General features: G+C 42.1%; 1 protein-coding gene across 9 annotated transcripts in view; it reads left to right on the top strand.

Moving 5' to 3' along the window:
* agrn (agrin) overlaps positions 1-26,198 on the top strand; it is a 344,610-nt gene that overhangs the window by 238,786 nt on the left and 79,626 nt on the right. For all 9 annotated transcript variants that reach the window (XM_072449621.1, XM_072449614.1, XM_072449618.1 and 6 more), the window contains 4 exons: positions 1,072-1,278; positions 12,147-12,368; positions 21,094-21,291; positions 21,960-22,160. In XM_072449621.1, the coding sequence (XP_072305722.1) occupies positions 1,072-1,278; positions 12,147-12,368; positions 21,094-21,291; positions 21,960-22,160 (828 nt within the window). The remainder of the gene's footprint in view (positions 1-1,071; positions 1,279-12,146; positions 12,369-21,093; positions 21,292-21,959; positions 22,161-26,198) is intronic.

Genomic DNA, 26,198 nt, shown 5'->3' with positions numbered 1-26,198 from the left:
GCTGTCTTTAAAAGGCTGTTGGGCCACGCTTAATTACATCAGTGCTGTGTGCGAGTGAGGGGCCTTTGACGATGTGCGATGTCAGGGTACAAGTCAGAATGGCCCTTTCCATTAACTGCCAATTTGTCATTTGCTTTTGGATGTGATTTCATGGATCTCTGTTTCATATTGAATTAATTCCAATTGGGAAAAACTATGCATTTGCAAATTGGCACATACTGTACATTCACAATCTTGGAATAACTAATGGTTGGCAAATAATTTCCATCCAAGCAGTGATCAAGGGCGACAATAGTGTCTATTTTGTTTTTTAAATTAATAGATATTTTAAAGAACTGACATAAAACGTTGATAGTCAAATGTGTTCGTGCAAACGTCAGCCACTTCAAACGTCATTAAGTTCTATATTTTAATTTCAGATTGTGGCCTACATTAAATCCTTTAAGCCACTTTTAATACTTGGTCCTGGAGGCAGATGTGTTTCCATTGAAATGTGGTCAAAAGACTAACTTGTTGAGAACTGTGGTCAAGGGTATGTCTGTGAAGGTGATGGCCCACTGACATAAGACAGAAATTGGATTTCCTCAGATGGGTATCACTCGTACAGTAGCAGCTGACAGCTTTTTGTTGACCACGGATTAGAGGCTGTTCTAATAGCACAGATAACAGGCCACTGCCTCTTATCAGCTCGAGAGGCTACTGCGGCTACGGACACCATGCTCATTTATCTGGGCACTCTTTAAGCATATACACCGTACAGAGCTATCTCTAATGTTCTCCCCGTGTGTCGCAGCAGCACGTGTTCCACTGCTCCGTCTACTACACATTCATTGAACATAAAGATAACAAGTATTTGTTTTGAGAGTTTATCCTCAGCACCAAGCATAGAGATGAGTCATCCAAGTGGCTGAAAAAATATGGCAGTATTGGATTTTGCCTGTAGTGCATTGATTTGAAGTTGAAGCTGTACTGTGTAACTTGTATCTGAAGTTTACTATCTACGTACTTCATTTAAATTGAATATGCATAGTCGAAGAATACATTACAATACCATTTGTTTTCGTCTTACAGAGCTGTGTAAAGAGGAGTGCCTGTTCCACGGCATCTGTGTGGTAGAGCAGCTGACGGCGCGCTGTTCCTGTGACCCCATCGAGTGCGACGGCAGCTACGAGCCCGTGTGCGGCAAAGACGGTCACACTTACATCAACGACTGTGTGCGGCGCAAGGCTGAGTGTCTGAGCAGGGGCCTCATCCCAGTCAAACACAAGGGGCCATGTGGTGAGTCAGTACACCGGTGACTGCCAGGTCCACCTTGTGCGTTGTGTCGCTACAATGTGTTTGATTTGAAGGGAGAGGGGGGTCTCGTTTCACACGCTTTGCCTTAGAACGACCGTGCCACCACTTCTCCGCCTCTCATCCATGCCTCATCCTTTCATCTCACGTGTCATCCACCCTCGCTGGAGCGCCAGTCACCCTGTCAGCTGGCCTTCTTGTGTTTTTCTCTTGTCTGTCTCTGTGGCCCTTTTTACACTGATCAACAATAATGCAATAGTATTTTTCAGACAGAAACGTTACTTTCCAATTTGGTGCATTATTCATTCACCTGATGAACTCTTTGGTCACTTTAGTTACCAAGTATTTTCAGAAATGTTACACAATTCTTGAAAATATATCTCAAGCCCATGACTACATGACAGAAAACCAGTTACATCAGATGCACTTTATGTAGCAGTGTAAAAGGGGTTATTGTCTCTGTGTGTTCTGGTTTATAAAGCTCTTCTTTCTTGTTTCAGTGCGTCAGTCTCTGTTGTCTGTCTGTCTACTGTATGTCCGTCCAGCTCTGGGCCTCCGCAGCAGGTAACCTCAGGGCGTCCTCAACTTGTGGACTCAGAGGGGGCGTGACCTTAGCCCTGCAATGGACCAATCAGGAGCAAGACTATACCGCCTACTGTCTGTGTCTGTCACAAATGTTCCTCTATGTTTTGTGTGTGTGAGGTTGAAAATCTACCTTGTCTTTCTTCCTAACTAAATGTCCTCTCCTTTAACACGCGCTTATCTTTGTGTTTGCATGTCCTCCTGACCGCACTGCTTCCCAAATTCATAAAATGTTTTACAAAGACGTAAATCCCATATTGCAGGGAATATAATGTAATCAATATAGTTAAAGTAGTTGGATTTTACTTTTTTACGAGAAGGAAAATGTGAAAACACACCAAACAATTGTTAATCAAAGATTGCTGTTATTTGAAACACAAAGTCAATTGAAGAAATAATCTGCAAAATGTCATCTTGTGATTGGCCTTGTTCAACATTGTCACCGTTAGAGAAAACAAACTTTCTTTGGTAAAAATGGACTTTGACAACAACAACAACAATGATAAGCGCTCACAAATATTGGAGCCACCGTGCCTTTCTGTTATCCCTCACTTCAGAAACAACTGGCCCTTGTAGGCTCAGTTCGCCTCGCACCTCGATAAGGCGTTGCAAACTACAGATGACTCTTTTGGTCCCCTCCGCTCCATCAGCTCAACAGACAGAATACAGCCATTTAATTGTGTCCAGTCCATTGTCTTTGCTGCTGGTGCCAGATGCAGATAAACCGCCAATAGATGAGTTGATGCTGCGGGCGTCTGAAGATCCCAGTAGCTACAGTTATCTCTTCTCGTCACAAACCGCCAGGGCTCATTAGCACCATTGGACCGTGCATTAATTACCAAGTCGCAAACGGGAAATTGCATGGGCGCTTATGCGTTTTGCAGCGTTTCAATATTCCAGCCGCCCCGATCTTCTCCCCCCCTTTCCCAAGTTATGTCTAGTTCTTTGACTGGAGTTGTCTTTATCCATCTCGTCTCTCGCACGTCGCGCTCGTCAGCCTCTGCCTGCTTGTTTCTTCAATGCCTTTTAGTGACATTTGCATATTTTTTTCCAAACAGAACAGCATCCCCTCGGTTCAGTTTTAATTAAACATCAAAAGGCTCTCGTATAGGTGCCCATAGAGACATTGGATATGTATGAGCGAGCCCGCCTTTCCGTTCCGCTGCACATATAAGGACCAGCTACATTCTTTTAAGTCTTGGTTTTTATAGCCGCACATGTTTCTTTATACGTGCTTTGAGGCTTATGCGAAGATTAGAAGGAGGGTCTTTTCTCTGATAGAGCTGCCCAAGGACTTAAGAGAACAGTCATCCACCAATCCCATAAAACTTGTATAAATGGCGTATAAATGTGACACATTTTCTTTATATTGTAACTGCTCAAAATGAATAAAGCGCGCTCAGAGCTAATTTGAATATATGCAAATTGTTTAGTGGTTGAATCCCAGCATTTGATCTCAATGTTCAATCAATTCCTTTTAGGCAGAGCTTCAATTAACTTGCTTCATAGCGTTGAATAATCTGATCTATTCTATACTTTCCCCATACAAGTGCAGTTATAACAGTGGAAAGATTTTTTGGTGAGCCATTAAAACATTTCTTGTAAATATTCTCATGCACACACTAAGAGGGGCTAACATTCAAATCATAGTTCGTCAATTCTTACTGTTGTTTAGTTTTCCCTGCATCGCACATCTAATATGTCATCCAGTGCACATAATGCTGATCCGTGCGGTACACCACCGTTGTCATGAGCGATCTCAAAGAAGATAAAGATGAGAGAGCTCCCTCTTTGTCGGCAACCGAAGCCTTGGAGCAAAACTTCAGAAAGATAGGAAGAGAAATAATCTTGTCACAAAATTATTTTCATAAAATAATGTTACTGTAACCCACCCATGTTTCTCCCACACATTTTACTGTTAAATATAATTGCTAATATATTACATTATAGTTGGAAGCTAATATTATTCATTGTAACAAGTATCCTCAGGCTGAAGCTCCACCAGAACCTGCTCGTTCTGAGATTTTAGCGCTAATATCACACTACTGTAAATACTGACGTAATTTTTGCATACAACATTTACATAAATGTCACGTGGCATGTCACATTTTACAGTGTAGATTTACAGTTATGATTTAATTTATTCTGACTGTTGCCAGATATGTCTCCTTGTCACCGAAACCTACACAAATGCTTTAAGCTACACTACAGAACTTCAGAGCTGTGGTTTTTGTGTACTCCCTGACTGATTTTGTGTACGCACTGACAGCAAAGTTTACACCGCCGCTTATTCTGCTCGGACTTGGCTACTGTATCACCGCGACTTTAGCTTCACGCTCCAGGTTAACTTCAGCAGAGAACACTGGGCATGTTAAATGAAGATGATCCTTATCGTCTGATTGGACAGTGGCGGTGATTGATCACTCTGTCATCTGTCAGGCGCGTCACATCCTTCCACTGCGACTCAACCATCAATCTCCCGAGACACGTCTGACAGGGGTCTACAGCGGCCCCTCCCTTGTCACCGCTCGCCCCAACAAAGAGTCATCCTGTCTGCTACGTCTCGCTTCTGTCCTCCCCGTCATATAGTTTGACTTATATGGCAGGCTGCTTTTTTCATTTTGGAGAAGAGATGCGGGCGTTTAGCTGATTAACTTGTGTACAGGGTGACTCACAAATCACATAAAAAAAAAAAGAAAAATCACAATTCGTCCCCCACAGCATGACTGGGAGTGAATCACAATGGCATGATGGGAAGAAGGTGGGATTTGTCAACAAAGAAAATCAAGATGTTTTGTTGTTTTATTTTCCTGCGTCACATTTGTCGTCACTCAATTACAGCCTCAGAAATATTACACACGTTTTAATTTCCCCGACATCCAAACCCGCTCGGAAAGTTAATTGAATTCTTTTGCTTTATCATTGGCGTGTGCTGATTAAGTGTCAGGAAATACTGCCGCTTTAATTTGGAATTGATTATAAATGTATGTGCGTTTGCTGTGTGCGTTCAGCTCCAGACATGATGCTACAGTGTGATTGCTTGTCACCATGGGTCATCTACAAAACTACTAAAAGCCTTCTACTAAAAGATACATAAAGTGTACATTGATACAATTTAATGTATGCTTTTATACTGACAGGCGATAAGCTATAATCATAGTATTTCTGTGAGTACAAGTGACACACTGTCTTACTAACGTTAGCCCGGGATCGTCAGCGATATTGCCAAGTTAACTTCATACATTTCCCTTTATGCCAACCCCATTATCTTTTTTATGGGCATTTTTGGTATTGTTCTTAATGAGTCATGTCTATCGGCAGTAGTTGTTATCTGAGTTCATCTGACAAACAGCTGCACTTATGCCAAAAACGATTTAAAAGTGTCCCATTAGAAAAGGTTAATCGACATAAAAAGGTTTTATTGTCACTTTAGGTGGATCTGCATTTAATGTGCATGATGTGATTTATTTAAAGCTAAATAAAAAGTGCAGTCACTCCACTAGAATATGCACATGAATACAGATTAGACTGTGCATATTTCATTACTGGGATGGTATAGGAGAATTTAATGGATTCATCACAGCCTATACATATGATTGAAAATAGTGAATATTTAGACCTTTTCTATGGGATTTCTGTACAGACTCCATTGGGCTGTTTTACTCTGACCATTTAGTGCACATTTAGCAGCAGTGTTGGAGGGACTTGTCCCAGGAGCTGACCATTGGCCTCAGCAGCCCAGAGGACAATGAAGCACATACAAACACTGTGGTGTAAAATAATGAGTCCAAGCAGCCGTTAGGCAGCAGATACAAGAAGAATTCTGTGTGCGGAATACATTGACTTAGAAACGAGCAGTAAACAATTGAAAGAGCTCGTTTTGCAGACACATCATTTTGTATTCACGGCTCCATTGTCATTTGCTGTGCACACAACTGAGTGTGTCGCTGTATGACTGCACTGCACTGCACATGTGAGTGTGAGGGACTAGTTGAAATGTGTTGCCTGTCGCCTCTGGAGGTTAACACACAATCACTCAGCAGCAGACACATTGTCATTGACGGAGAGACTGGAAACGCAGCAAAGAATAATCAGTAACTTAGGTGTTTAATGTGAATGGCAAATATTTTATCATTTGTATGTTTATTTTATGAGCTTCTCCGACATACAGCACCCGGCAGAGAGATTGGCTTCATAAAATGTCACAGAACGCAACCAGAAGTAAGGAAGCCAAGACTCGGAGCTGTTTTTACTAATCAAGTTAGTTAGAGGTTTTGCCAAAGGGAGTGTGATTGACAGCATCTAGAGACCGCTGGTCCACTGACTGCAGTCTGCTGTTGGCTCATCTGAAATGTGGGTTAAATGGATATCAGAAGTGACTCCAGGCCTCAGCACCAGCACTGAGCAGTCTTTCACTACACATTTCACTCTTTTCACTTTTCATTCAGACTACTCTGGTGCTTCTATAAAAGTTGTCTTTGCCCTCTTGTTTATTTTGAGCTTCAGTAAAAATCTGAAATGTGATCTGAATTTCCAGCTGCACTTTCTTTGGTGATAAAAGCACCTCATTTGCCTTTGACAGACAGTGTTAAGACAGGTCGTAGCTTTGAGTGTCACTTGTCACAGATTCAGAAGCCCTGTGTGGCTTTCTCCTCCCCCCATGCTGTTTTTACGTGTCTCCAGTTTGAAGAGCGCTGCGTTCTCACTTGTAAATGCACAAAGGCTTGGGCTCGCTCGTTGCCTGTGATAAGTATTCAGTAGTAGACAGACACAGCCTGGGGGTATGCCTTTTGCTGTATGCTAATATAGCCTTTTCTCCCCGCCTCCTCTTCCCTGGACTAATACGATACATAAATGTTTTTAATGCGTCTGATTAAAGGCTCAAGGGGGAGGAAACTCACGGGGCGGGGCTGGGCGGCAGACACAGCCCTACTGCAGGCCTGCGTTGTAATACCTTGTAGTGGCAGGCGATTGTTGCTGCCAGTTGGTGAGTTCAAGCATCACCTGGATTACCCTGATTCGCTGCCCTGCATAATATGGGGAGCTATTTGGAAGTGCACACACACCCGAGGGGGAAAGTCCAATTAACATATGTATGAGCTGAGTGGAGATGGGAGGAGGCCACAGCCAAAATAATCTCAGTATTTTAACGGCATGTTACGCAGAGTAACAGTTTGGAGCCGCCACAGGAACACCGGCAAAAGCAGTACTTGTGACATTACTTCAGCCCATCAAAAGGGTTAAAGCTTTAGTAGTTGATAAGGCCATTTGAGCTGTCGGATAGGGCCATTAAGAGGACAATAATGATACCGTAGGCAGGTGAGCTGACATCTACTCATCTGAGTGTTTGGCTGTGGGCATTGCTATCAACTCTGAAACTAGTGGGTGGAATCACAATAGATTGAAGCAGAGATTGGCATATTGTGGAACTGAAGTGAGCATAATTTTGGAAAATGTATTGCAATTGTTTTATAGCTCAGTGTGTATATTGTAGTGCTTGGCATTACCACTTGTAAACTAGGTAGTAATAACTAATAGATTTAAATGTTGGCTATTAACACTTTCAGTCTCACTAAATTAGACACATGCCCAGTCATAGAATACATTTTAACAGAACTTTGGGGCCTAACAAATTATTTACAAATTAGACCCATCCAATCATTAGACAATAGTAAATGTGGCTAATTAAAAAGCCCAAGACTGATTATTATGTGCAAAATTTGTTTGGTGTATTGAAAAGAATTTACAACTTGAAGAGAGACATGAATACTGATGAAACGTGAGGGTCTCACATACAAAGTCAGACACAGCTGACTAAAAGAGACAGTTAAATGGCATACTGGCCACAAAGGCCTGCAGCCCCAACAGGTGTGGTGAGCGTCCTTAAATAGTGGACGGTGCTGCAGGTGGAGACACTGGTTTGGCGCAGATGTACCTCATCGTACCTCATCAATCAAAGGCAGATTAGCCCGAGCTGGAAAGCAGTCCTTCAACCACAAGCGAGAACTCACAGCCAATTAACATGGGGCCAATTAACACTCACATAAGGAGGAGAACTGGAGTCCAACATTTTTGAACCCCAAATGTATCACTCGGAATCTTAACGTTTGAAACAATACCAACAAAGGGGGTAGGTGAAAACAGGAATTGCCTGAACAGCCTCAGTAGCCGAAAAATACAGGGTTAAATCTAAAGTAGATTTTGTATTATACGTCCCCTTTAAATTATAGATGTAACATGAGCAATAATAACCATGGCTAACCAAAATGAGCATTTTGAAGACAGATTACGATTTCAAAGCACTCTGAGGCACCGCATAAATATGTAAAATGTTCATTGCTGCTTAATTTGCTCAGTCTACAAAAAAAAACTATTGATTCCACCATGATTGTTCCTTTGTGTGCGCTGCCAAACGTGTGCAGCCCTTGTAAGCCTGTGATCCCGGATTAACTGTACAACCTTGGCTGGTGCAGGGAAAGTTCACCAGCCTACTTCATCCACAAGGACGAGCCCTGGAAGACAACTGCAGAACCTGATAACGCCTTTGTCTCCCGTCTCCTTTGTCTCGCCAAGAAGATGAAAGAATTTGAACCGCAAAACTAATTTTTTATCTGGCACTTCTTCTGCGGGCTAAATTTCTCCCTGATTTAATAAGTTCAAGGAGTGTAAAGGAGACTGCAGAATTGCTCATGTGGAAAATCTTTCGTTATGAAGTCTTTCTGTTGGACGCCGCGGGGAGCTTCGAAATGGCAGACTGTCACAACTAAAGCTTTTGGGATGGCGCTTGTTCGTATTCGCTCTTCTCTGGTCGTCTCCCAAGCATTTAAATCTCTTCATGCATGTACCCCCGTGTCCGTCAGCCAGGTCCAAAACCAACCAAAGCTGTATATACAAGACGCTTGACAGTTGAACGGTTTTTGTCTTAGCAGCTAAGCAGGTGGTCTCCAGCTAAGAAATGGATACTAAGAAGATGAATAATTCTTTCTAATAAGGGATTCTAGCTCCGGTAGGACTTGGAGAGGTGTCACCTCAGTCAGAGCCCCAGCCTGGCAGGGGTGGTGTAGACTGGTTTAATTAGTGCGGCATTTGAATGGCACAGCCCTGCGCCGGACTTAGCGAGGATTACTTCATGTTAGGGCGCGCCGTGTCATAGTCCTGCCAGGCGACGGCGACCGAGCCTGATGAGCAGTGCGGAGGAATGTGTCAGAGAGAGTAATACCACTTACCCACACTAAAGCTGGGCTGGAAATGATACTGCTTTCTATATATAAGAGCATGGCAATCTTTAAATCTTAAGTATTTGAAAAGCTTCTCATGAATTTGTTTAACCATTCTTAGCATTAAAATACTATTACAGTTCAAATCAAATCAAATCAATTTATTTTTGTAAGGCCCAAAATCACAACAACAGTTGCCTCTGAGGGCCACAGGGAGAAATGAATCAACAATGTCTGTGGTGGCGATGGAGTCAGACAATGTCTGTGGTGGCGAGGGACGATGTCCCAGGGTCCTCTGTCCTTAGACTCTCCTTCTCGGCCAGGAAAAACTACAAAAAAAACCTCTTTGGGAAAAAAGCGTAGAAACCTGGAGGAGTTCCAGTGAAGGAGAGATCCGACTCTCACAGACGGACAGACGGACACGAGGGAGACTGGAGCTGGACCCACTCTTCAGGCAGATGAGGGACCGACTGAGGCGAACTGGACCCACTCTTCAGGCAGATGAGGGACCGAATGAGGCAGTCGTTGCTTATTGTATTATAATATTAACCAATATTATGATATGGCCCATTATACAGTATATTAAGATTATGATTGTCCATCCACAAACATCTGCTAAAGCCAATGTGTGCTAGATTTTAAACTATAGGAAAATCATATGGCAAATGTGTACCCTGGCACTTAGATATGACAACTTGTATAATGAAAAATTGTGGCCTAAGCAAAGTGAAGTGAAATTGACTGATTCCTTTTATAAAAACCTCTTATCACCAAATGAATCCTGCCGAAACTACTGAAACTGAATCATTCTGAAACTGCTGCCCGGTGGTCGAGTGGTTAAGGCAGAGCACACATATGCCAGGTTCTAAGTGCAGCTAGCCGCAGTGTTGTCATTCCCCATTTCACTCTGTCCTCTCCTGTCTAATGAAGCCTACGGGCAACAAAATCTTTTTTTTTTTTAAAAGAAGAAGGAGATTGAGATTGAAGGAGATCGTGGTTTAAATTACCGGGCCTGACCAACATCACATGATCTCTCTGGGTGGAGTCTGCATGTCCTCCCCGTGTTACCATGGGTTCTCCGGGTTCTCCGGCTCCTCCCACCGTCCAAAGACATGCATGTGTTAGGCAAAATTGGCAACTCTAAATTTGGCAACTCTAAATTTCTATTTCTAAAGTTAATAAATGTGAAAGTAAATGTCCGTCTGGGTCTATGTCTCTTGTGTTAACCCTGCAGGGTGTACCCCGCCTAAGGCCCAAAGTCACTGGGATAGGCCCCAGTCATTATTAATAATGGGACATCAGCAGGAGGGGCTTATTATGAAGGGCTGTTTCTATGCCAAAAACCCCACAACAAAAGCAGGTGGTACCTTTGTTGTATCATCTTATGAACAGTGGTGATTAAATTGTGTGATGGCCTCATTGGTGCCTTCACTGCCAGCTGTTTGTCAGGGTACAGCGCAAAATTAATGTCAGTTTACAACACACAAGTGACGTTTCCCTCTTTGTTCAATGAAATTGCAGCTGCAGTTGACCTGGTTGGTTATATTAGCTTCTTACCCTGGATTACATTGCATTTATATTGATTATAAATTGAAAAGTTTTGTTTTGACTGAGAAACTTAATTCCTTCCACATATTGTATTGTATTGTATTGGGTGCACGGTGGCAAAGGCGGTTAGCGCTCTTGCCTCCCAAGAAGGAGATCATGGGTTCGATTCCCGGACCAGACCAACATCACATGATCTCTCTGGGTGGAGTCTGCATGTTCTCCCTGTGTTACCGTGGGTTCTCTCCGGGTTCTCCGGCTTCCTCCCACCATCCAAAGACATGCATGTGTTAGGTAAAATTGGTGACTCTAAATTGGCCCTAGTGAATGAATGTGAGAGTGAACTGTCTGTTATGCCGCCTAAGACCCAAAGTCACTGGGATAGGCTCCAGTCACCCGCGACCCCGAAAGGGAACAAGCGGTAGAAAATGGATGGATGGATATAGTAGCTTTGAATCACAAGAATGCGCTGTACTTTTACTTCAGTGCCTTAGCCTAAAACGAGTCCATATTAATCAACGTTTTAAGTAGCATAGTAGTTTGTGTAGTTCATCGAAAAGTAAGAATTCAATAGAAACAGCTATAAGGGGTCCCGTTTAAGCTTGACTTTACCGGGAAAAAACTGGCTTCAATCTCACCTAATGCATCACATTTTTGCAGTGCAGGCCGGCCCGTCTCTCTTCTAACAGAGTCATATACAGTGCAGCTGAATGTTGGAGCTGACACACAGCTGTGAATGTGTCTGTGTCGGGCTGGGGATGGGTCTGTGATCAAAGAGCTGCTCATACTGCTATTTCAGCCTGGCCCTGTCCTGACCATCCGGCCCACACCCATGCACACCTCTCCCCATTACGAGGCGCACAATCCAGGCCTGCTTTTAATGAAGTGCTGCTGCTGCGGCTCAGAGAGACGCACACGCCTCTGTGTGATGTTCACATTTCATATCTGCCTCTGCCCAGCAGCTCGCCTTTTTTGAATTATTAAGCACAAGGCTGTTTCTTCTTCTCGAGGCTCTTTTTTCTTCTCCTATCTGCTCACTATTTTCCTTTCATTTCTACGCTCCTTTGCTCGTTGCTCCATGTCAGCTCTACCAGCTTGAGACTGTCACATTCATTGAGGTGCAAATGGCAGCCTTTGAAGAGGACGTATACACTGGGGATGTCATTTAATCAGAAATAACAAAAACAAGAGGCTGAGCGGCCATTGTCCCTGTTCTGTTTCATCTCATTGTGCTGTTGGGCCATGGTTTATCCGCCCAAGGATTCTGCACATTCTTCAAAAAGGCATCCGGATAGACAGGAAATGACTTGTGAAGTTCACTTGTAAAAGCTGTCACAAAAAGTTGAATATCCCCACTAGTGCGTTTTCCCCAAAGCCCTCTAACCCCACACCTGCTGTTACCCGCGCAACTAACTTCCCTCCTTGTCCCCGAAGTCTTTATTTTCTCCCTCCAACCTAATCCCCAGCTCTGGTCAGTTTGTACGCCTAACTCTCCTCTCTGGCTTTCAGATCTCCACGTTCCCAGCCCCTGCGTTGATAAAGTGTGCGATCACGGGGCGGTCTGTGTGGTGAAGAATAACGAACCCGTGTGCGAGTGCCCCGAGGCTTGTCCGCAGACATCAGACCCCGTTTGTGGATCGGACGGGCAGAGCTACGGCAGCCCCTGCGAGATGAGAGCCATGAGCTGTGCGCTGCAGAAGGCCATCCACATCCTGCACAAAGGACCTTGTGGTGAGTAGAAGGAATGCTGTGTGTGTGTGTGTGTGTGGTCGTCATAGCAATATCAACCACTAGCCAAATGCACATGCCAGTTTGTGTTTTGGCTCTGTTATGTTTTCGTGAGAAATACATTTGTACGCAGCTATCTTTCCTTACTTTGGCAGTTTTTGTATGTTTTTGAAATGCTATAATCGACTGTAATTAGAGAGGTTGTATTCACACCCACACAGGTTATTTATTTATTTATTTTTTGAAAATGTTTAAAAGTTTAAAACATAAAACATCAAACTGACACAAAACAGGACCAGAGAGCTTCAATAAAAATACATTTAAAAATTCACACCAAATTTGTCCATTTCTAAATTGAGTCTGTTAGTTTGTCAGTTCAGTCCTTGATTATTAGTGATGTTTGTGTTAACCATTGTTTGTGATGGCCTTTTTCCCTCCACTAAAAGTACATTCCAGATGTATCCATTCATTGTGTCCATGGCAGGAGTTTTGAGGCAGGTTATAGGTTACAGGTTATTTCAAACACAGCAACACGTAACATAATCATTTTTAAAAATCTAAATCAGGCATGTCCCGATATCAGATGTTAGGTTTACCAATATAGTTTGAAGTAACATCACGATTTAACATTAATTTGCGATTATTGACACACACTGAAATAGCATATTTTTGCTTCTACAATGGTCGCAATTATAATTGTTTTAGTTTGTTTGATTATATTGTGACTGTAATTATCACAATGATTGATTAAACAAATAATATCCTCAGTAGAAAGTGCATTATTCATATTCACTTCTTTTTTTTTCATGCTTTTTTTTAGCATTCTGAAATCTTAGCTGTCCCAATACATTCTTCCAACTCCATTTTCCAAAGTAGTGAAAGTGATTTGTTGAGGTTACCACATGCATTATTCCTGGTTTATATCTAGTTCAAACTGAACGTTTTGCTATATGACAATTAGAAAAACACACCAGTTCCAACACAGAGACATACTTATGTTGAATGAAAGACAGTTATCTTGGACATTTGTAATTTTCCCTGAGACACATCCTGCACAAAACAATCATTCAAACTCAGATATGGAATGTCTTGTTAAAAAGCACTAGTAATTTACAGTAGAGTCATAGAGGATGGAACAGTGTGAATTACAGCTCACATGTGGAAAATTACATCTTACATCCCCTGCAGATCACAAGTTAGTTTAAATAGCTTTATGTTACCATTGGATAAGCTACAGTCCACACTCACATATGGCCCCTGAGGCTTTCATACTCTACAGCAGGGGCCACTATCATTATATAACATACGTAAAGAGTACATTATTTTCACAATTTACCAATTCATTATATTTTATATCAAATTGTCTAATTTGGGTGTTTTTTTAAATAAATTGAGTTTTTTTATTGCTTATTTAAATGTAGATTTTAGGTATAAAATAAAGCTGACATGAGATGTGGAGCAGAATTCTGCTTTTGTGTTGATCAGAACATCACACAATGGAGGACCTTCCTCTGCACAAAACAATGCAGAGATGTGATTGGCTTTCTCACGCCGTGCTGTGATCTGACGCATGGTGATGCGCGGGCAGTATGATGGTGCGGGTTGGGCTCCTGTGTGTTGTCTATAAGCAATTTTGATATGGTTATCGTTTGTTTGGGCCTTAGAAGGTCCATAATTGCTCAATTTTCAATCAATTGAAATATTTGCTGCTTTAATTTAGTCAGTCAGATGTGATAAGTCATGAATGTTCTTGTTTATTTTGTTTAATTAGGCCACAGCTCTTATATATTTAATCATTGAAAAAATATCTGTGCATGTATGTCATCTAGGTTTGTTATGCTAGTTCTAGGCTCACCATCAGAACATCCTATTTTGTGCATTTCTTTCTTTATTCAGATCATTTATTTGTCTGCACTTCTCTGCCTTGCCCCCAGCAGCAGCTCATCCTCCTTTCTGCCTCTGGATGAAAACAGACTCTGCCCTCCTCCTTTTTTCAAGAAGTTCTAATACATACAAATGTTGAGTTGCTTTCTAGGTAAAACTAAAAAAGATCATGTTTTACAGCGGGGTTGTGACACATGTGCATTACTCTTTTGACTTTTGGTCCGTAGGTTTTATTAGTCTGGACAGCTGAGTGCAAAATGGGGATGAGAGAGAATGGAGGACATGCAGTAAATTGTCAGGGATTTGAGCTCACGACGTGGTGCTACCTCTAGACCACTGGGCAGCACTTGAGTGTCTTTATTCTTAATGACGCATAAAGCCAAAAGCAGTTTCAGAGTGTTTAAAAGTTCATAGTTTGGTCATTTATGGGTCTATAAATGTAAAATGAAAAGTCACTGAAATATAAAAGCCACCTCTGTTAGAATATAGCAGCAGTAAGCTTTAAAGGAGTTCTGCAAAAATACAGCTGGCGTAACCTTTTCCTACCTACAACAAAATGACAACATGGAAAGACATGATCGAATCAACGAGTCGAAGTCGAACGGTCCAACATTATTTTGAGAATCGTCCCATCCCTAATGCCTTCTTCTGGTCCCTTCTCCAGCACCTTCACTTGCTTCTCATGTCGCCCGTTCCCTCTAATTTATCTGTTTTGACCTTTTTTGTAAAGACACACTTTACTTCCCATGAAAGTAATTGGCGGCATAAATCACTCTGCTCGGTTTTGTAGTGCCAAACCATCAGCCAGTCATTAACGACAACAGCAGCACTTGTAAAAAATATCCTCTACGCAGGGACACAGACAGGTTTTACCTATTCCAAGAACTCTGCATGTCTAAATGGCGTTTTGCAATGGCAATTTTCCCATGCAGTCTAATTAACGATTAATGATGTATATTCCCCACCCATGAGCAAGCCTTTTTATGCACACACAAAGGCAGAAGTACATCAATTATTAGCTCGTTGGACCAGCTCTTTTATTCAGTCGGATTTACCGCAATAGATTTTCTTTGCATATTTTAAAGAGAAGAACGGTGAAAATGAGCAAACCTGGAAAGTGCTTTTTGCGGACGAGGGCAGCTGTTTGAAGAATGATCAATATGAGTGAGTTATTACTTCTCAGCAAATGGATAGTACAATATCAAAGGCGCAAACAGAGAACAAGTCCAGGCTGTTCATGGCCACATTGTGCTGCAGAATAAATAGACCACTGGGTATTTCTTCACCGAGGAGCTGACTTATTGGAGAAGCCTCTGTATACCTTCTTCCATGGGCTCTATCCGTCATCCTGCTCTCCACAACCTTGTCTGAAGTGAGAGGACGTCCGCCAACGACAAATGAAACCGTTTTTGTTTTTTTTCCGTCTGTGTGTTTTGGTTCGTCCTGTTGTGGAGGTAGATGGCAGGTCTTTTGGGTTCCGGGTCCCTGTGCAGTAATGAATAGTCTTTATTTTTCACAGCGTGTGGCGGTAGTGCGGCATAGCGGAGCGGAGGGTCTTGTCTGTAATCCAACACTATGGATGGTTCCTGGCTCCCAAAGGAACAGGTTGCGTCAGCGCAATGGTGCCATAAAAATGCTGACGCATGAGCCTGCCAGGAGTGCGTGGCACAGGAATTATGGCCATGATAATGTGGGTTATTCCTGGGTTGTTTGAACAGCTTTACAGGGCTTTATTCAACATCATAATAACCCTCTGACTTGGCTATTACTTCCTCCTATTACAGGCCATTCCGGCTTTTAATATACAGTATATGTTAATGGGCCATAAACGGCACATACTCAGCTGTTTTTGGAGCTTTTGAGGTTTGTGAATATGAAGTATATTCTCCTAATAACTTTTTTTTTTCAATTGAATGCTGTCATTGCAACAGTTTTCATCCAAATAGTTCCAACTAGGCTTAACAATGTACAAGTAAAGTGAATGATACATCATACATGTATAAAGACAACATTCCTTTTGTGTTTGACACTTGATACCCTTTTTTTTTAAATTGCCTGAACCTTTTGATGTCGCAAACATGAGGACAAAAATAAAGAAAAGGTTGTTTTATATTCCTAGACATAAACAAGTTAGGTTTGTCCTTTACTATGACCTCTACAAAAACACTTTTTACAAATGGGAGCGAGCTTTGAAACAAGCTACTTTCCTTTCCTTTTCGTATCTTCCATTTGAATTGCCTGCGCTGTAACGTTCAGATTTCCACATAAGAAGGCAGACGAGAACAGTTATGATTTTCAAAGGTGGTGCCTGCAATATTCGGGTAGCAGCGGCGCATGTGTGTTTACAGTACCAGCGTGCACCTCAGCTCATCTCTCATGGGACTGCCCTTAATTTCATTCCTTTGCCTGGGGCCCGGGGAAATAGTGGTTATCTATATGGCTCAGGTGCAAGAGATGCTGATATAAGTGACATTAGTTCTAGATTTTCTCTCCCCCCTGTATGTTTGAGTGGCGGGAAACCTTGCACTGTGGGCTGGAAAAGGTCTGCACAGTTAATAGACCCCCCAAGCTGGATATCAGTCTCCTTCAAATGCATGCAGCTTGGGTCCAACAAATGAGAGCAGAGGTGGCAGGGACATTTGAAAAAAATAATAATAATATAATGATAATAATAAACCCACAGGTGACTGGAATGATATACACAACTGAGTACGAAATATAGGTCAACCGTAGTGGTCAGGGAGGGGCCAGGCAATAAAAAAAAAGAAAAAAGCAAGGTGACAGAGGTAAATAAGACGAGGATTAGCGCATAAACAGAGGAGTAAATATTATACCGCCCGGGCGCACATCAACAGGGGAGCCGTTATCAGCCCGACATGTTCACGGACCTTCAAAGCACTAACCTGCCCGCTTCGTTCTGCTTAATCCCAGGCTAATACCCCAGTCCCCAAACCCACTTCCCACAATTCAGGTTGCACCAGCAAGGCGTTATAACCTCACCTTTTCTCTTATAGCACTTTCCCCATCTTTTATGCTTTCAAGGCCACTTTGTAAAGCAGTCACATCTTATTCTTCACTCTGCCTCCCAAAGCACAAAACAAAACAGTGGCATGAAAAGCACAGCGGAACAAATATTAGGTTTTCTAATGTGGCTCTAAAGAGAGTTTACCGAGTAAATTCCACAGAGATGTAAAAGTTTTTTTTTATTAGATGCATTGTAACTATTATTGTGAAATAGTCTAACAAGTTTCTACATAATACATTTAGTGAAAGGGTAAATCAGTTCTGCTACACCTCATTAATACAATGTTTTTCTCTTGAACTCCCATGATTGTAATCCTTGCTGAAAAACTCAAGATGCAAGGACATTTTAAGATTAAGATGGATTAGACTAATACTGAGATTACACCACTTTATTGAAACCAATACTAAATCCTTCATCAAAATGTATACCCCAGTCATTATACATTAGAGAAGGGATATATTATTTGGTATATACCATTTTGTAGTTAAGTAGTAGTAAAGTAAAGCATGCTAGTAGTATTTTGCAAATTTACATGATAAACAATAATACTAATTTCAGTTTGGCGACACTAAATCGACACAAATCTTAATCCATTTTGTCAACGTCTTGATACGATGTCAACTTCTAGTCACGCCTAATGCCAAACTTGTTCTGCTTTGACGGTTTGATCTCTTCATGCCAAGCTCCGACAAAGGAAATGATTTGACTGTGACACTGGAAATTAGCGCTGACAGCCTTAGGGACGACCAAATCTGCCATGACAGCACGTCTTACCGTCACCGACAATCCCCTGGCATCCGCTTGGCTCACCGACAGGACTCCTCCCTCCTCTGCCCGTGTGCGACATGTAGTCTGGGGTATCAGGCAGTGTGGAGAGCCAGGTGCGCGGGGCCGGGGCTGATAAAGAAACGAGTCTGCTATCAAAGCTGAGAGCCTGATAAGGAACGACACTGCGGCTTGCTGATTTATAGCAGCCGGCACAAGCAGACAAGCGGCGGCACTACAACCACACTTATGCTTCTGTTTGTTTATTGATTTTTCTGGGACTTGCTTTGTGCCTTATTTTGAAATTACAAGAAAGAATATGAACTGAGACTCTGGATAGTACGAGCGTAAGCCAGAGAATGTGTCACCTAAAATAACAAACACAAAATAAGCCATGAATCCTGTCGAAGATGTAATGGATAGCATTAAGTTTTTAACTAATTCAATACATTCATAGTCTCTATAGTTCCTCCTGTCAGTACGGTGATTGAGTGACTGTCGCACTCCCACCTCACAGAAAGTAGTTCCGGGTCCCAGAGTCTTACTATATAGGCTAATTCCCCAGAACGCCAAACCAAACCTTGCTCAAGATTATACCACTGAAACTAAAAATGTATGTGTGAATTAAGTACTCAGTGAATTTATTGGGTAATTAAGTTTGATTTTCTAACAAGTTGTTTTGTTCCAGCCGGGTGCTGCTCCACACCAACAACGATGTCCACTGGTATGAATTTGGAATGACAGTGTGAGCCTCTAATAGATGAGGAGATGAATAAAATGAACACCACTAAAAGAGTAATAAACAGATTAATAATGTGGAAGGTTCCGGAGGCTAGCCTCGCCTCCCTCAATTAGCGCTAAATCAGCAGCAGTTATTAGGCTGGCTCTAATTGAATGTGAAAGCGAGCTGGGCTAATGTAATCCTCCAGGTGTAATTGGTGTCGGGGGTAGTCAGAACTAGCTGCGGCGTTCACTCAGGTCTTCCCCACAAGGCCCCGTGTTTGCTGGCTCATTCATTTCCAGCCCCATGTGACACACCATAAGTCAGGGGCCTCTTTGAACCTGCCAGCTCTCATAGGGGGAACCTTGCCTCAAGACGAAGCCAATTCCTCATGAGATGGATGGTCCAACTAATAAGGAACGCCTCAGAAGCAGCACTTAGTGGGCCAAAGGTTTGAAGTGAAAGATGGAATACGAATTGATTGAGGTGGATTTTAGTTTAAAGAAGATAAAGAAGAATTATATTTCATCTACATACTTATTAATGTGTTTAGAAAGTATTTTGCTGTGCGCTTGTGAGTTTGATTACGGCTCTGACAATCTGCTGTAATGTCCTTCCCCATTTCTTGCTACATTGTCTTTTTCAGTAAAGTCAACAAATCCTCAAAAGGCGTGCGTATTTTAAACTTAAAGCCATGTTATAATAAAGGCTTTTTAATTATTTTTGCAAATCTGTTGCAAATCTGTTTATATATTTTTTGCCACAATTTATACACAATTAATTATTTTTCTTGCAACAAATCATCCCTTCTCTCCAATTGAGCACCTGTTTTAATTTGACTATTTTCTAGACATTCAAGTACCCACGCAGCGCTCCTCATTCCTATTTTTTCTCATTCGAAATCTTCAAAAGGCCTTTGCAACCACTGTACTATTACTAATAATCTATCTATGTACTACTGTGCATAGTATTTTTGCAAACAAATTGGAACATAAACATTGCCTAAAAAGACAAATAAACATGCTACTTAAAAGCTTCCCCTATTTTCCTTGCAGTGGTCAGATGATAAGCAGTACCTGGCTCTCGGCACATCCACCACTTGGTATTCTGGCCAAAAAGCTCAATCTTGTCTCCCATCGGAGCGAACAATCTTTCCCTTCATGCTCTCGCGGTCCTTTCGGTGCCATTTGGCAATCTCGAGGCGGCTTGTCATGTGGCTCTTTCAGCGGAGTGGCTTCAGCTTTTGACCATTCTCCCATAAAGTCCTGATTGATGGAGAGCTGCAGCGGCGTGCGTCTTTCTGGCAGCCTCTTCTCCTTTTTGCAGAGAAATAGTGCTGCGTTTTATGTTCACTTCGAGCTCGAGGAGAGCCGGGGTGGTTCCACAGTTTTTCAATCACCTAGTCCTCTGTGCTCTCTGGAACTTTGGGGCTATTTCTGCACTTTCCACTCTCCAGTTCGGTCCATGGATGAGTTTTGGGATTTTACAGTTTTTGGTTTTCAGCGTTCACATGAGTTTGGAACTGTGGGGCTTTTAACGGACATGTGACAGACCATGGAAGGAGCTTTGAAGCAATCGTATTTGCTTTAAATAAAATCTATCGCGCTGTAAGTGTAGAGCAGCACTACATCATTAAACTCTCCAGCAGCTGTCAGCAAGCTTGCCTGTCAACAGTAAAACACAGGAGACAAGTTTATGAGTGGATGTCTTGTTATGGCTGCTGTTTACTCTGGGAATATTAAACAATGGAGTAAAGCAGGGCTCACATAAACAGATTTACATTTAGGAGATTGTATTATGTTGCAGATGCTACCCCACAAAGGAAAATATAGAGTTTATTGTTCTGTGGCGGGACACAAAACCAAGAAAAAGTCAATTTAAATTATAAGTTAAGAAAATGAAAGAAAAATGTAGTTTCAGTTGGTAAGGAGTTTAGAGTGGCACTATGTAACTTTTCCGATTAAGGCTCTGACACATTGTTTTTCCATTGGAGCTGTTATTGCTTTGCCTGGGATGTTCCACAGTATAGCATTAAATGTATCTGTATTGCATTTATTCAAGCGCTCACAGATATCTTTAAAAAAAAATGCATTATTACAGTGAATGGGGTCGGCTCTCTCTCCACAGATACGACTTGTAACTTGGCTTGTTGGCATTACTTGCTTATGTCAGTGGAGATACATAAGTTTAACACATGCAAAGCATCCCCTGGGGTTAAATTGTACCTGTAAAATTAACCAGATTTCAATGTTTGCTTAATTTGTGGCGATAATGGAACAACAGTTTGTCATTACAATTCAGAACACTAACTCATTATTTTTATCACCTTCTAGATGAAGCTTGTGCCAACTGCTCCTTTGGTGCAATCTGTGATGTCCAGAGCGGTCAGTGCGTGTGTCCATCCGAGTGCGTGGACTCCCACCAGCCCGTGTGTGGCAGTGATGGCACAACGTACAACAGCGAATGTGAACTGCACGTCCGGGCCTGTAAAGAACAGATGGAGCTGCGAGTGGTCAGCCAGGGAGAGTGCAGTAAGTCCAGCGCACATGTCCGCACTCGCTCTAAGGGGCTATCACACTATGTAATATGTATCTGTAAGGTAAAGTGGTTCCAACATCGGAAAAAGCAAATTCTGAGTGATTCACATTTGACATTAAGTGCACTCTCTTTGAAAGTGTGACACCACAAGTCTATTTGCTAGAGATCATCTTAAAATACATCAGAATCACAAAAAAGGCTATATTGCCCTTGTCAATAAACCTTGTCTCACAAACTGAGAATGTGTTTTGTTTATTTGGTACAAACAGAACAAATAAAGGTAGGCAGTTTAAATAATATACTGCAGTAAACCAGTAGGTGGGATATTAGACTGCTGTAAACCACTGTTGTTTTAAAATGGCTGGTAAAGACCTTAAATGTTGCTATGTTCATATTGGAAATTCAAATGGGTCTCTTACACATTTAAATAAAATTAATCAGCTCAGTAACAGTATCTCCCAGCAGCAAGTTCTTAACTGATTCTTGGTATCACATTAACACAAGCAAGTGGCTCCACATAACTGAAGCTTTATTGAATATGTATGCAATTAATTCATAATGCAAATGAGTTTTATCTGAACAGCCTGCACATATATTTTTCAGTGCTTAGAATCAGTAGTCTAACCCTGCCCTGGGCTCACTGCTGATATGTTTATTACAGAGACTTGTGGTAGCACCGTGTGTGCCTGGGGGTCCCGCTGTGTCCAGAAGAAGTGTGAGTGTCTCCAGTGCCCGGACGAGCCCTCATCTCCAGTGTGCGGCAGTGACGGCATCACGTACGACAGGGACTGCCTCCTCCGCATGGCTTCCTGTTTACAGAAGAGGCGGATCGACGTGGCCAAAGCCGGCACCTGTGACGAAGGTAGGACACATAGTAATGATGATTTTATTTACATAGCACATTTATTATTAAGTCGGCTGCTGTTGTACAAAACAAGCTCACGGTTATACTCCTGTCCTTGGTTGGGAATGCTTTTGATAGATTTATGACAGCATCAGTGGTTCAGCTCCAGACCTGCCTCGAAGATATCCTGCACTTTTTATTTTAAATTTTACTTTGAAGAGCGTTCGTTAAAATCTCAGTTTTGCCTAGATGCAGAAAAATATGACCAAAAATGTAAACTTGAGAATAAAAGTACGCGTACAAGTTTTAAGTTGTAATCATTTTCATAGTATGTAGCAGAAAGTTCCAGATAATTGTACATGGAAGCATCCTCGGAACTGTATTTGTTGTAATGCTAAAGGTTCTTCACCAGACGAGCGGAAATGGACTTTGCAATATAGTGTTTAATGTATCTTAATCAACCGGCCATTCAGATGTTGTCATTATCTTTATCTGCCGACCTGCACTACACTACTCAGTCAGCTGTGCATTTTTATAGCGTTTATGTATTTGCACCCGGCATATGCTTGCAGCCAACAGTGCCAACAGGCTATTGAGAGGCAAACGGGTCTGAGCACAACCTGTCCCAAGCGCCAATCACTGCCGGGTCATTAAGCCCAGGTCAACGCATCTCCACGCGCAGACTGTTCATTTGTGCTTTTCAAACATCATCGCTTTTATTGCCCCTAACGCGGCTTCTTAACATTCTCCTTGTGGCGGAAAATAACATATGGTTTCATCCACTTAATCGTTTTAGAAATAAAAGACTCAGGATTTACTTACCTTGCTTAACCTCCATATGAGAGAAGTGTTTTGTCTAGTCTGTTTTGTCTAATCTGAAGGACAATGGAAAGCTTTCATGTATAAACCAAAAGGAAAAATAGACAAATTATCGACAAATTTAACAATGCTCTTTGTCTAATATTTTAAACTAAACTTTGGCCAGAACAATTTATTTCCAGTGTCATTTATCACACCTTCTGCGCATTTCTGTTTCAAAAGCGTGACCATGGTAGTGTGGGTATTGTGATTTGTCCGACTCCACATTATGACTAAATGAGACCCAATTCCCTGTGCAAATCATATATAGATCAGTGTTGACAGAGACCCCTCCCCCTCCTCCCTGTGCCTGTCTTGAGGAAGAACACCAGCCCATGGTCATGATGCAGACCGGCTGCTGTGTGGTCACGCTGGAGATATTCTCTCCTGACGAGGTGTGAAAGGAGCCAGATTACAGCTGCAGCAGCAGGGGCCCCTCCAACCAGGAGTCTGTCTACTGCATTTTGTCCTTCCTCTTTTCATCGCACCATTGTCTACCATCGTGTCCCGGGGCCTGCGAGGCAAATCAAGCCTCTAAAGCCTCTTGTGGTCGATTCAACATCATAACACTGACCTGCTTTTATATGTAGAGCATGAAGTAAAGTGATGCAGATGGCTCCTAGAGTCGTGTCTGGTTCAAGTTAAAGTTGTATTTCCTCAGGGATTTAGGTATAGCAGGTGCAAGGCTAAGTTTTCTTGTTTCAATATTCTTATACCTTGGATTGTCTCCCAACATTCTGCTCTCTTTTTGGTTCGGAGAAAACAATCGGACTGACACAATAGATTCTTTTCTCCTCTGCTCCTGTCGCTGTTTGACATCCCTCCCACTAGCGTCTCTCTCCATTTTGCTTGCGTTCTTTTTTGAAATTGTGCCTCTCCACAAAAGGGGCATGGACAATTTCACAGATGGGCCGAAGATGGGCTGCTCTGAAATCAATAAGTTTCACCCTGGGGTGGCTGTGCGTCCATCCGCTCTCCCACAGGCACTGTCCCCATTCCATTCAGACCCCCAGAAGTGACCCAGACCTAAGCAGGGTGTCTGCTCAGATTGTAAAATGATAAAAACCAAGAAGCTGTTAAACTGTCACGTCTCACTTATGTGTGAGATTATGTTAGGTTTCATGTGGCGCTCAGATGGATGAGAAGTAGTTTGTTCCAAAATTAGTGCTTTCCTGTCACAGAACGGTGGGGCAGTTGTTGTTTTTGTGTCCTTATTCTGGCCCGAAGCAAATCTGCACATCACAGGTCTCTGCTCTATACTGAAATGGAAAAGTATGTGATTTATTGTCAAACATAGGCCTGACTAAAAACCATCCTCATTAGTCTTATGGGTGGAGGGAAGGGCATGAAGCATAAAAATGGAAGTTGTTTTCCCCTGCCTTTTATTTAGCAGTAATGAAAAATGACAGTGTTCACAGCGTTGGCCGTACAGGGAAATTTATCACCTGTTTAATTTCACACACGGGTAGACCTGGCCTCCACTCCTTTTCTGGACACTGACAAAGTGGCAAGTGAGAAGTGTGTATCAGCCCTGAGGGGCCGCGCTTTTTTAATTGAATAGACATTTAATAAACAAGATTACGAGTGCAGGAACACACTGGGATGCACCATCTATGACCTGTTCTCCATCCTGCTCTCCATCCTGCACAGATTGGACAAGACAGCACCAAACAGAACAACAGCCGGGCAAAATAAAAGCAATTTAGGTGTTTGGAAGGCAAAAGAGCTGAATGAAATCAGCAGATTTTCCCTTCACAGGCCATCAATCACAGCTCTTGTAACCTTCTGTTTATGCAGCAAAATGCATTTTCTTCTTTTGCAAATCAGCCAGAACCCCATCCCTCTTTCCACTCTGCCATGCCGGCCCATCCCTCTTTATCCCACAGAACTTTATTTGGACTAATGCACTGTCACATCCGTCAGGAACAGGCCGGCTCACTGACTGATAGATGGAGCAGAAGCAGTAGTAAATGGAGCCATGCTGCATCGCCCCTGTCATTTCACGTCTCAGCTCTGACACACGCTGCACACCGGGAGGATTGTTTTGGAACCAAAGGTGGCCAGCATGCCACAGGTCACTCTGACCCTCTCAGAACCAACGTTTCAGTGTGTATCGGACTGCATTTAATTAAAAAAAGAGTTTGCATTAACTATACCAATACCGATACTATTTAATAAGATTTAATATTTCTATCTCTGGAATTGCCACACATTGTTTTGCACAATATAGATGCCACATTTTGCATTTCCCACAGACATTCCCAGATGTTGCTGACAATAGTATGTTCTCCATCATTTCCTCTGTCAAAACATTTTCTTCTTACGCTGCTGAGCCCTTCTTAATGGAGCTCTCTTGGTTAAATAAACCAGACGCTGTGGAGGAGGAATAGAAGGAGCGTGTGGACTAAGAGAATGGCTGATGCAGCCTTCTCAGCTGGGCATGCATTCATTGAAAGGTTCACAGGCAGTGCTTGTGATGTTCCCATCAAAGAGCAACAGTTAATTAGGACCCCTTTCACCCTTCGCTTTATTTATTTCATTCTGATGACTTGGTGTTTCTTTTATTTATCTTGCTGGCTGAAAAGAGGCTGACGGCTTGAATATAAACTGGCCGTGGGTCTGGTTTATTTTTCTATTCTAACAACAATTACATTTTATGGCTTAAAACAAAATGAAAACTACACACATGTCCAGTAGTCATTGTGACTAAATTATGAAATGGTGTCCCCAGCAGTACTGCCAAATAAACAGGCTAAAGGATTCTGTGCTGGCCTTATAGTGTTGTGGAATTGGCATAGAAAATGTTTTATTTTCTCACTGTCTGATAAAGCAGACAAATATTTATTTGAGTAATTTATTCAATTTTACCTACCAAAGTCCTTCATTTTCTGGAAGACTTGCATGTTTGACAATACATTAGATACAGTTGGAACAATTATCCACTGGTGTCATGGGGGAGGTGGGGGAACAATTTAACGAAACAGTAGCCGGATCCCTCCCATTACGCACCATTACAATTTCTCAGATAGTTTCTGGATCTTCCAAAATCTTTCCCGGATCCTTACATCTGAAGCTATCTTTGCAATGTTATGCTGGACAATGGCTTTCAAGTTGACAGTCTGCTCCTTAATACCTCCTTAAAACCCCAAATTATGACTTTAAATCTCATAGTTATTACTTTTAAACTCAAAATTATGA

This window comes from Eucyclogobius newberryi, unplaced genomic scaffold, assembly GCF_026437365.1.
Source record: "Eucyclogobius newberryi isolate DKJ021-1_F unplaced genomic scaffold, fEucNew1.0.hap1 SCAF_17, whole genome shotgun sequence".
Lineage (NCBI taxonomy): Eukaryota > Metazoa > Chordata > Actinopteri > Gobiiformes > Gobiidae > Eucyclogobius > Eucyclogobius newberryi.
The sequence above is the reverse complement of the archived record's forward strand: the minus strand, read 5'-3'. Positions and strand labels throughout refer to the sequence as shown.